At 38.6% G+C, this 12,715-nt stretch overlaps 1 protein-coding gene across 1 annotated transcript in view; it reads right to left on the reverse strand.

Annotated features, from left to right (window-relative positions):
• kif5aa (kinesin family member 5A, a) overlaps window positions 1-11,891 on the reverse strand; it is a 51,681-nt gene extending 39,790 nt beyond the window's left edge. Inside the window, exons 1-7 of the mRNA XM_028451942.1 lie at window positions 11,740-11,891; window positions 8,415-8,502; window positions 8,265-8,338; window positions 5,853-5,957; window positions 1,062-1,110; window positions 889-944; window positions 698-785 (exon numbers count right to left, since the gene is read on the reverse strand). Of these exons, the coding sequence (XP_028307743.1) occupies window positions 698-785; window positions 889-944; window positions 1,062-1,110; window positions 5,853-5,957; window positions 8,265-8,338; window positions 8,415-8,502; window positions 11,740-11,868 (589 nt within the window). The 5' untranslated portion in view covers window positions 11,869-11,891. The remainder of the gene's footprint in view (window positions 1-697; window positions 786-888; window positions 945-1,061; window positions 1,111-5,852; window positions 5,958-8,264; window positions 8,339-8,414; window positions 8,503-11,739) is intronic.
• Between the last annotated feature and the right edge of the window lie 824 nt (window positions 11,892-12,715).

The following is a 12,715-nucleotide window of genomic DNA, read 5'->3' on the forward strand; positions in this document are numbered from 1 at the left end:
AGAGAGAGGTTTGATAACTTCTTCTCCGGCCGTATGTTACAGCACTTATCATTAACAGCGCCGCTTTTACGGTTTAAATTATCAACTTATGGAGTTACTAAAGGATGAGTTCACTCAGAATGTAGGCTTATTCAAGAAGTTAAACCACTTTAATTTTGACCCAGTAAGTTAAGGAAGCCTCCCGCTGCAGCCGTCTCACTATAGTGGGAGGGAGGGGCTGCTGCCTCGGCTCTACACACAGTGAAGGACGAATGTGTTGTCGCTTGAAAGGTTCAATTTTTTTTTTACTTTGAGCGACTAGGTCGCCAGGACCTCTTGAAGTCACGTCATTTACATTGATTTTGAAAGTAATCTAGTCACTTCAGTCGCATTCAGTGTGAACGCACCTTTAGTGTGTGCCATCCCGTGGAAGAGAGGGACGGGATCTTTACAACTCCAGGCACACACCCCCAAAACGGATCACTCTGAAATAGCTGGATTACCAATATAGAGTATTAAACCTCCTATGTTGCTCGATTCGTGTTATGTTTTGACCAAACCCCAGCACAGATATGTCATTTAGACCACAGGGAACTGTTTTAAAAGGTGAAGAATGGGTATAATATGTCCCCTTTAAATTTTAAAAAGCACACATTTCTGATAAACTGTAGTGTTTAAAAAAATATTTTAGATGTGAAACTCAAAGAGGAAAACCTACTGGTCACAGCAACGTGACGATTAGATTTGCCTTCGTCAATGACATCCATGACCTCATCAGGGCTGGAGACGAAGCGCTCAGTGCATCCCTGTGTGGAGGAGAGGAGAGTTCACTTCATCTAAAACATTATGCAGCAAATACAAAAGTTAGAAATGTGGACTATACAGTGAATGAATGCCTCTATTACAAACCTTGACAAATGGCACCTTGTTCTTATCTTCGTGCACAGACAGGTTGGTTTTTGTCACTGAGAAATATGGACACATCAATAAAATACTAGCATATGAAGGGAATCTTCTGAAATGCAAACAGCCTGTATAATTCTACAATAATTGGGTGTTTGCATGAGTTTCCTAGTACTAACCGTCCAGCAGATCACGGATTTTGTCCATGTAGATTTCAAAGTAGGAGACCTGAATGAAAAGAAACAAATGGGAAAATCCTCATAGCACTTAGATCTTGTGTTTTCAATCAGAGACAAGTCTACTGATAGAAGAAAACAGTTTGAAAAAGTAAGTAATTTACTATTGCCATTTTGTTTTTAAAGTATAGAAGACAAAGAGCCACATCCACAAAAGGATTGCACTGAGTTTGCAACACTAAACCAGCGCAAATGAGAGAAAAACTGACACTGTGCGATCCACAGAGTATACGCAAAAAAGAGTATATGCAAACTGTGCTGCAACCTCCTTTTTCAATGTAAGTAAATTAAGGAATACTCATTACCCCTGTGCAAACCAAGGGCAAAGCACATCCACCACTAAGACCTGTGCCTGTATTCACAAAGTTTCTCAGAGTCCTCTCAGAGAGCGCCTATCGTAGCCTTAAAATTCTTAGTAGGGATGTAACGATTAATCGTAAGGCAGTTAAAAATCGATTCATAGGTATCACAGTTCACATCGATGCTGTGAATATTGAATCGCAGTACTTTTTTTAAACAGCAGAGGGAGCTATCCAGAAGTGTTGGCGAGGGACGGATTCAATCTTTTATTTGTATAGCGCCAAATCATAACCAATGGCATCTCAAGACACTTTACAGTAGAGCAGTCTTAACGACGGACTCTTCATTTTATGGATACACACATATGCATATATACGTATATACACATACATATGTATCCCACACCCAACATGAATTCATCATGGCGGCAAGGAAAACCTTCTGTTAAGCAGCAGGAACCTTGTGTGGATCCCATTCCTATGATGAACAGCCATCCACGTTATGCTGTGTTGGGTGTGTGCAGAGGAAAGGGTGGAGACAGAGTTGTTGAGACTCTGTAACTCCACACTAAGGATCCCACGGACCTGCAAGACAAAAGCCAGAAGGAGTACAGGAGCAAACACACAAGGGAAGAAGCAGACATAGAGGGAGTGTTCGAGAGAGAAATGGGACCGGAATCTGCTACTACTTTCTTTGTGGCCGCCTTCTACTCTTAAACATATTCATAAATGATTCCTTATTCCTTTGGCACTGAAAGGATAACTGTAATATTACGTGAATATCTGTAAAAGTCACGTTTTTCTATTAGCTCTGTCTGCTAGCATAGCATCTCTTCTTCACTGCAAGATATCTGCATGCCAACCGACCACTGGGTTACCAGCGCCCTCTGACCCAAATATAGCGCAATGACTGTTTTTTTTTTTTTAAGTCCAATTGTTAAGGCACAAAATACATTTTCAGTTTCACTTTTATTAAGAAAAAGAACTATTATACAGTTTTGTATTGTTTACTATAGAACCATAATTTAAATTAATAGGCTTCTTCTTCATTTGTTTTATTCCTTTATTTATTTCATTCAAGATTTATTTTTAGTTAAATTGCATTGTTTTGAATAGTTTATCAAGGGATTCTTTTGACAATGAAAAATAAAAGGAAAATAGTATAGTATTTTCCCAAAAAAAAAAATAAAGGAATATTTTTCAGTCATATGTACAGTCCCATGTTGTAAAATAAATCGTGAGAGAATCGTATCGTGAACCCAGTATCGTGAATCGAATCGTATCGGGAGTTGAGTGAATCGTTACATCCCTAATTCTTAGCAAAGAATCTTAGCTTAAAAGTGATTCAGAAAGTGTCTGAGAGCAACTCTGAGCAAAGAGTTGACAGAAACTTTTATCTTAGTGAGGAGGTGTGGTTGACCCCTTTGCTGGGTATGATGTAGTCTGCTAAAATCTGAGATTGGTGCTCTTACAAATGAATGGAGAAAAAAATCAACAGATCATACTTGGACTGCATTAAGAAATGTGTAATCATGAAATTAATTCAAATCAGCAAAATGTAATTAATTTGTGCACAGTTTAAAATGTTTGAACCTCATTCACATGCCGATTATTATTTTGATTTATTTATTGTAGTTAACTGTCTATGTTGGTAATTTTACCACTTTATGTATTTGATACTAATGGTGGAGCAGACAGCTGTCATTGATTACTGGCCCTCATCGTTCCTTCTACTGTGTGGCACAAGATACCAGTGTGGGGTAACAGTGTTACCTGCTGCAATCAAAGCGAGGGCGGAGATTACAGCACACAGAGTAGGGAGCGAACAAAACGTGCCGCAATACAAGGCTGCTATTAAGTTACACTGTGAGAGAAAAATCAGAATGAGAATAGTTTTATTACCAGTTAGAGTTTAAAGAGAATATCTTGTCGTCCTCTATCTCTCTGTTTCTGTCTGTTTAAGACACTGTTCGGCTTCTTAAAAGTCCTCCTCACTACTCCTAACAGTTTTACACCTTAGGAGCTCTTACAGGGCCTAAGATGCTTTGTGAATTACTTTTATCATTACAAGGAAAAATTCTAAGAAAAATCTTAAAATTTGAGGAATTCTAAGATTTTTCTGACTGACATCACTAAGAGCTACTTTTAGTCTTAGGATGCTTTGTGAATATGGGCACAGCACTATTTGCCATTTGCAGTTAGAGCAGCACAGTTGTTGCCAGTGAGACCCGAGTATTAAATCCGCACAATTTCACCTTCAGCCTTTCTCACTCTATCGCTCATGTAAATTCAGTGCTTTAAGTTGGTTGGTATGCCACGGTACGCAGTACCAGAACTTTGAAATATTATCTCACTGTGTACTGGGAGTATTTTTAAGCATATGGTATCTGTACTTTTTCTTGCTTCCTCAAACTTCCCAAACGTCCTCATTATTCATAGGATGAACCTGGCAAACCATCTGAATCAGGGGTGGGCAAACTTTTGACAGACGGACCAGGCCAGCACAGAAATGCATACATTCTTCTTCTTCTTGTCTAAAGTTCAAATGTATAAAATTTCATAACAAATCAACCATATGCGTTACAGATTTGCAACTTTCACCCAAATTTAGCCCCAATTCTAAAGAAACGTTTGTACATTTAAGGAGAGACAGACCTGTGAGTAGAGCAGAGCTTCTCAAAGTGTGTGGTAGAGAATGGAGACATGACAGGTTGAAATTTTCAATTTTATGCCAATCTTCTTAAAAGCTCTTTCTTCATGGACAATAGAGATCATTACTCGGCAAATTTAGAATCCTAAAATGTATCAGAAATTCAATTAACACTCAATTAAGACTGCATTAGATATGCGACTGGAATCAAAATGTAATGTGGAACTAAAATGCAAACATCATGATTTACGTCGGCATGTGAAGTGGAGCAGAACCAGAAACAAACTTTTATAGCTGATTTAAAACATTTATTTACTTTTTAGTTTTCTTAAGCTTTTTGGCACAGATTGCAAACAAAGTGTTGTTGTTTCCTGAATATTTGGACTGCTGTACTTTTACATTTGTTTTTTTATGCAGGTAAACAATTTATACATATACTTGCATTATGAAACATGATGATACTTGTTCCACGTGATCCCGCAATAAAACGTCAACAAACAGCTTACTTTGATTATCCAACGTGGAAGAACTGTTTATCTGGCCAGATATCCAAGTTTCTGCTTCTAACATGAGTAAGTTCTTCTGCCGCTTCTTTTTCTTCTTCTTCTTCTTTGTGGGTGTGTTATGGCGGCGACTTAACTCTGCCTTTCATCTTACATTTTCTGTCCATACCGAGTAGGATGTCAGGCATCACAGGACTAAGTCAAATGAATGCAGTCATAATTATGATATTGTAACGGACTGAGAGCCAATGTAGTTTATTCAACGAGTGTTGTGGTTTCCCATGGCCATGAAGGCATCATTGTTACGTGCAGCTTTCTCTGCCAATGTTTGTCTTTGTTTACATGTGTTCTGCGTGTTGATTGGCTGGGTGGCTGGAAAAGGGCGGGCATAAGCGGAGAACATTTGGTTCCCACGGGTGTTGAGATAAATGATGGAGCAAGATGGTTCATTTTGTGTTTTAATTGTTTATTTTGGCTTCGGCGGGCCGGATTAAAAAGACCAACAGGCCGGATGTGGCCCGCAGGCCGTAGTTTGCCCACCTATGATCTGAAAGATGCTCAGTAGATCATCTTCAAATGGTGCTGATTGACTGATTGACAGACTCCGTTGCTGCATTAACTCAGATCAATGGCATCAACAGATCAATAGGACAGTTTCTGTTCAAATCTGCCTGTTTTTCATGGACTGATAATAGCAAAGACAGCACCTGACGGAACAGCCACATTAAATTAGGGGAAAAACTATCATTAGGTTTTAAAGTTTTTGTATAATTATTAAAAGTTTTTGAATTACATTATTAAAAGTTTTTGAAATACATTATTAAATGTTTGTGCAGCAGACAGAGAAGCCCACCTGCCTCCAATTGAACTTCTTCAAATGTCATTTAGTGCTTCTGTGCACTAAACTCTCCAAGTTGAATGAGCAAAATGTTCATTTAAATAGGGCGGTCTCAACCATCTACACGCACACCTATTTGCGCTGCAATGTAAGTGAATTCCCTACAGCAGGTGAGCAAACAGCGCCACCTGGTTTACCACCCTCTATTTGAGATCTTAGTGAATCTGCTCCTGACAGTACAATGTGATGGTACAGTTGTGCATATTGTGTTGTTTGGTGTGTAATCAGTTAAGCCATACTGTTGACAAAAGTGGAGGAAATTAGGTTACCCAGCCACCGCCCCAACCGTGATGCTCCCTGCCAGCGACCACCCACGCAAATCTTGGCGCATTTAGCTTTTGCACTCCATTCTTTGTGGATGTGGCCCAAAGTAAATAAAAAGACCTTAATATGGAATTCCAAGTTTTCATCCATGGAGAAGATGTGGTTAAATATGTCCTCAGCGATGCGAGGAATTATTCCCATCTGCTGAGTGTCGTGCAGCTTGCCCTGCAAAGACAATGTACAGATTAATGTTTAATTAGACTGAAAACTGACTAGTGTCAATCCTTGTGGAATAGATGCATGCAAAAGCTAGTCTAAATTGAATTTCAAGACAATATCCACAACAGCCAAAGAAAAAAAAACAAAAATGACAATTATCCTGTTTATTTTCATGGACAGAAGATGTTTTTCTGTGTGGATGTTAGTCTCCACTCCAGTAAATATTAACAGTGTCAGACTATTGGCTAGGAGGTTCATGTCCATTGACTTCTGTGCATCTATAAATCAATGTCTGTCAAAGAAAACATGGTGAAGTTACTTTGTTAATCTTACAGAAATGAAGAGGATATAATCACTGTGCTTGTTAAGCATCACTGATGTGGACACAGAAAAGTTGATAATACTAGCACTGAGTATTTTCTGCATTCATTTTGTTTTTAATGATTTAAAGTTAATTTGCACAAACATTTTAACATATTAACAATATTTTGGTGAAGCAATATTTTGTATCAGGCTTTCCTTAAAGACTTAAACATAACACAAGGACATGTGACTCGTTGTGGTCAGTGTGTGTTAAAAAGAGCCACTGTGCAATATACACGTCATTCATGTGAAATTGATTGACAATGTTTTGTAATTCCTGTGAAATGGATTCAGTGCAGTAGATTAAATTCTGAATTTATTCAGTGACAGTTATCGTGATGTATCTTGGATTAATTTTCCCGCAATATATTGATTATCGCGATAATATTGTTATCGCAGGCAAAATCGCGAGATACCTGGCCCTATAAATCAGTACGCTTTATGTACATTGAATTTTTTCTAGATCCGCCCCTATTCACAAGACCACCATTAATATAAAACTACTTTAATATTCCACTTCAGTTTATGCTTACCAGTTACCAGTTAAGTTAATGTCTTCATTACAATAATTTGAAAAGGTTCCAAATAGTAATGTATTGTATCTAGTCCCTTATGGGTTGTGGTGGTCTCGTGGTTAATAGGGCCTATGTTAAGCTAAATTGACTTTTCTGTGCTTTAAACATCATAAAGTGTTATTTGGGCTTCATTCACATGCCCAAAGTGTTTTTTTCATTGATTCCCTCAATCGTTAGTTAGAGGGTGATTTGCTCCTTTCTTACTGCAGGAGAGCCCAAACACCTCGCTCCAATATGATGATGTGTTCCCACTTTGATGACGAATTTGACATCGCACTGAGTTGGAGAAACCGCGCCTCCAGGAAGCTCTCTGCCGTGATTGACATGTAAACAGACACACCCACAAAGGTGAGCATTTCAGCGTCTTTCGCACAGTGCTATGTATGTATTTTCTACAGCCGTCTCCTGGCCCTACATCACCGTGCGGGGAGGAGGAATTCAGTGTCCTGTCTAGACACGCCCACTCATGAATATGCATAAGTAGGCTGCAATTAAGCCTGTTTGTGTAGAGTTGCTCAGAAAGTGACTTTTCAGAGGCTAAAACTCTGGAAAACAGGCGAGTTTGGGAAAATAAACCTCAAATACTATGTTTTTGGAGTTCTTAGAACAAATGGAGATGGGTGAAAAATAGCCCGATATGGGACCTTTAAGTAAGCGGGCTTGTAATTGGAGAGTCACCGACTCGAATCTCAACTGGGCCATCACTGTGGGATATTGAGCAAGTCCCTTTTAAGTTTAACTGCTCCCCGGGAGCTATACCATAGCAGCCCACTGCTCCTTAGGGCTGGGTTAAATGCAGAGAACAAATTTCATGAATGTACTGTAGCTCTACATACATATGTGACAGTAAGGATGATCTATCTATCAATCACCCTTGCTTATGTTTTAAGTTTACGAATGTGATGCATTCTTTATTATTTCTAAATTTGCTTGTAGTGAACGTTTGCTTTGGCATTAATTTTTGGCCTTTTTGCAAACACCCAGTAGCTGCTGCTAGCTTTTGAAATTAGTCATTTCAAAAGCTAGAAATGACTAATTTATCAGTTATTAAGCAATTTAATGGTATCTTTTTCAGCCAACAAATATCAGTATCGGCCCCAAAAATCTCGAATCAGTTGGTTTCTACACAAAATGTATTTTGTAAAAAATATGTTAACCATAATTAAAATTTTTCATAATCTGATTTTAAAATCTTATAATCTTTTTTTACTTTAAAGCATGCATCAATGGACTGACAGATAGTTATGAGATGTCTAACTGGAAGCTTAAAAAGGCTGAGTCATGCATTTCCAAGATCAGAAAGAATCAAGTATCCTACCAAAGACAGCCACAGAGGAAAACAAACACTACATTGACTGATTCAACAAAACTGTACCTCCATGGTGTGAGTTTTCCCAGATGCTGTTTGTCCATATGCAAAGATGGTGCCATTATACCCACACAGCACATCTGCAAGTTGACAAACAGAAAAAAAATGTAATGAATGAAATGAAAAGTGTTGTGGCAGGTCTCAATTTATTCTTACCTTTGACAATCTGTTTGGCACAGCTATTGTACACCTGCTCCTGGGTGGTGTTGGTTGGAAACACTCGATCAAACACAAAAGACTTCCCCTGTGAGGAGCATGTGCAACTGTTAATGATGTTGTATGAAATATGCACAGAGACTTCTGTTTGGAAAAAAATGAACACATTCTCCACCACAATGAGAAAAATCAATTAAATCAGCAGAAAGAACTGGCTTTCATTGCTTTCATTGAAAGATGTCCAACATTGATTGATATTGGTTGATGCAAACACACGTTCTATTTTGATCAGCTGCTCACCAGTACACTATGGGAGATGAGGTCAGCCATGTGACGTGATCATGATTTGACTAATCTGATGCTCTTAGCCCTCTGACTCCCTTCAGACGGTTAAAAGCCTCCTCCAGATACAAGAAGAGAGATTTACTGATGAGAAAACCATAAAGTCTGCCTCCTCCTACACAAACTGTATGATAGGCTCTAAAATCCATGTACCCTTATTCTTTGTTTATTCCGTTATGAAACCAAATCAAAATAAAAAATTAACAGTGTGGTTATTTTGTTGAAAGTGTCTATTTGTGCGGTGGCCGTACGGATACCCCCCGGTGCTATTGGTACGTTTACCGAAGTACAAGTACGTAGCGTCTTAGGGTTAGGTTTAGGTTATAACTCTAAATCGCAACAACATTTCGGATTACGGTTAGGTTTATTCTTAGTCACGTGACCTAGACTGGCCCATGACTGACCTATAATGTGACCTAAACTGGCCAATGAGAGGCACTGCGTATAAATAGATTGTCGGTATATTGATACGGCAACCGTACGGATAGCTACTGTCTATTTTGTTTTACTGACTTAAAACCAAAACAGAAATACAGCAAAATAAAAAAAAAAACAGACGAGCAGCATTTTTCTGTTTTGAAATTAAATCTTGTTCTGCTTGTGTGATATTTGGATATGGACGAGAGTTTCATATGTTAAGCTCATCACACAGAGGGGACCCACAGATGGGGGCGGACTTTTACTCTGCTGCGTTTGATAAAATGAGCAAGTTGTCCACCTCACACCGATGGCAAAGAGGCATAATTTATGCTGTGAAAAATTACTGGTGAGAACCTTGGATATCGTAATGTATCGTGAATTAAATTTAGCGGTGATATATATCGATTATTGCCGTATCGTGATAATATCGTTATTGTGGGCAAAAAATTCCGACATATTGTATTGCGAGGTACCTGGCGATACCCAGCCCTAGTCGTTAATAAGAGGGGAAAAAAGAGAGATTTTAACTGTGGCTCAAATAAAAAAATGTGGCCGAACCTGTGACTTCTCTTTTGGAGCAGCCTAACTACCCAGCATGTTGACCAGCTCCTGTTCCTACAAAAAAATTGACACTCCCAAGCACGAAGCTTGATGAACATTAAAAGGTTCAGTTGACTAACTTCTGTGTTGAACCCTACTGTATAAAACCACAAACAGTTCTGAAAGCAAGCAGAAGAAGGAATAAAGACACAGATGCTGAAATGGGGAGAATTAGTCTGGTTCATAGACAGGGCAGGGAAGCTGACAGGAGGAAGAACAAGCAGCTCAGTCAGTGAGGTTGTATGCTCAGAGAATTATTATTGATCTTCTCTTTGGGAAATTAGAGAGATCAATTTCTCGCCCTAATGTCCTGAGGAGAGAGAATAGTCAGGGTGAGCAGCTTCCATTGCTGCCAGAGAAAGTTCCAGCATTGTTCTTTCATTTACACATTTTCATTTGACCATCAGAGGACTCAAAATATTCATTCAAAGAGCAACATCAATACAGAATACAGAACTTTCTTCATTTTCTTTCTCCCCCTTTATTTCTATTCAATACTGTTTCAAATGCAAAACAAAACTGTGTTTAACCTTCAGTGATTAATAATCTGCCTCTGCTGTCACAATTATTGTTACATATGTCTGATAACTAATAAATGCACAGCCAAGTGTAACTGAAGGGTGTTCTGAATTGTGCTGAATTTTAAATATACAACAGTACATTAGACTAATCACTTATTAATACCATCAAGTTAGTTTGCCTTTCTATGAAAAGATTACATTAATTAATGACATACATATTATGAAGGGATAAAACAAAGAAAGAAAAATAAACCTATTTGTTGCCACGTTGTGTCAACTTAAAATGGCAAATGCAGATATGGAAAAAAAACAAAAGGTTTTGTTTTCCACTAGAAATATTTAGATCTATTTTTTTTAAATAATTTTGTATTTCCTATAATTCTTAAAAAAAAAAAATAATTAATCTCTCTCTCTCGAAAGCAATTACTGTGTGGTGGTCTAATTAATTATTCAAATTTACAATTAAAAATTTTTTTAAGTGAAAAAATTCAGCCAACTAACTGATACTAGATTTGTACTATATTGTACAGGGATTTGGTGAGATTTTTTACACTAAAAACTCAATTATTGTAATATTTTTATAGGCTAATCATAGTGCAAATCAACAGATTTTTTTATTCATAGTTGATACATGAATGAAAACAGTGAACAGAGAATAGAATTTAGTTGGCTGCTCTCTCCCACAATGGGTCCTCTGACGGCCAGGATTTAGCAAATCGGCCATAAATTTGACAAACAAAGGGCCAGACCAATCAATCAAACACAGCAGATGGTGTAGGCCAGTGTTCCCAACCTTTTCTGTGTCATGTACCCCCGACGCCTCTCTTCAGATTAAGAGAACCCCTTCGTCACAAACATTTCTTGTTTTATTTACATGTTGTTAACATTTCTGCCTCTGAAATCTCCTACAGCTTGAAAATGTCAACCTGTACGTTTAACGCACACTAAATATTAATTTTGGGCATTACAATTAATGTATATCAGAGAATATAATTACATCAATTTTTAGTAATGTGCATAATATGTTGGTAACAATTTAGTTGGATATTAAGGCCACAATATTATTTATTCCATGAATAGAGTTTATTGTCAACGGCTGGAAAAGATGTTGGATGAGCATATACAGTGTCTGAAATAGGCTTGAAAATGACTCAGAATGTTGAAAATATATTCATCAATGTTTCCAAGTACCCACTGCAATGTGTTCAAGTACCACTAGGGGTACACGTACCGCCGGTTGGGAACCTCTGGTGTAGGCCACATTCATTCAGGAAAACAAAATAATGCAAAACATGCTCATTATATGTCACATCAGTTTGAAAGCAGATTTACATGCTTAGTTTCCCAGACTTTCCTGTCCGGCTCGAACAGATTGATCGACCTAATGATTTCTACGTGAAGGGCCTGCTGCGCACCAGAAAACGGTCTCTGTTCATACTAACCCCGAAGATGACGGTGTCATCTCCCTGGAACTTGGGCAAGAACAGGTCCCCACGTATGATTTCCGACTGGTTGAGAGGACGGAAGCGACACAGCACTTTAATGTTGCACTCCGCTGGGACGTCAGCCATGGCGCAGATAGGATGATGCTGATGGGAGGATGCTGATGCTGATGCTGATGCTGATGCTGGTGCTTAGGCTGGTCCAGGCCCTGATCTCACAAGGCAGAGACAACGACGAGGGATGCGCAGAGGCTTCTTTTCCGAGGATTAGACAGGCTGCAGCTATGGACGGGTTACTTCTGACAAGCTGGGATTCGCTGGGAGGCAGGATTGCGCAGCAGTTCGGCGATTGCGTGTCGCAGTGAGGCGGAAGAGCTAAAATGGACGTCCAGCTGTGAAACGAAGTCTACATTATTAAACAATCCTGTGTGGTGTAGATCTCGATCCTTTCTGGTGTTCTTTGGTGTATCTACCTCCTCTTCTCTGTCCCACGGTCGGTGGTTGGGTTGAAGGTGAGTCGCTGCTGGAAGGACAGTGAGGTAAAGCTGCTGTGATTGGTCTGCCTCGGTCACTGCAGCGCCTCCTGTTGGCGGCCTTTGGAAGGGCGTGGTCTGCATCCGCCTTCTGATCATCACTGAGACACACAATCAAGAAAGCTACATTTTTATTTTTTTAAGAATAGAATAGAGTAGCTTTTAATTTGCTATTCAAAACAATTTTCCAATGTGGATTATACATTAAATTCTGTTGCATCTAGAGCTTGCAAAACCGGACAAGAGCACAAAAGAAAAAACATAATTAAATAATGAGAATATATGAAGAATGATAGCACTATAAATTAGTATTTCACTAAAATGTTCTGGCATAAGAATTTAAAAAACAACAACATAAAAAATAGAATCAATTGCACTTTTCCTCGTATCTGGCATTTTTCAGTCAATAAAGGAAATTTGTAGCCTTAGATTGAGTTCAAGAG

This window comes from Gouania willdenowi, chromosome 7 (genome assembly GCF_900634775.1).
Source record: "Gouania willdenowi chromosome 7, fGouWil2.1, whole genome shotgun sequence".
NCBI lineage: Eukaryota > Metazoa > Chordata > Actinopteri > Blenniiformes > Gobiesocidae > Gouania > Gouania willdenowi.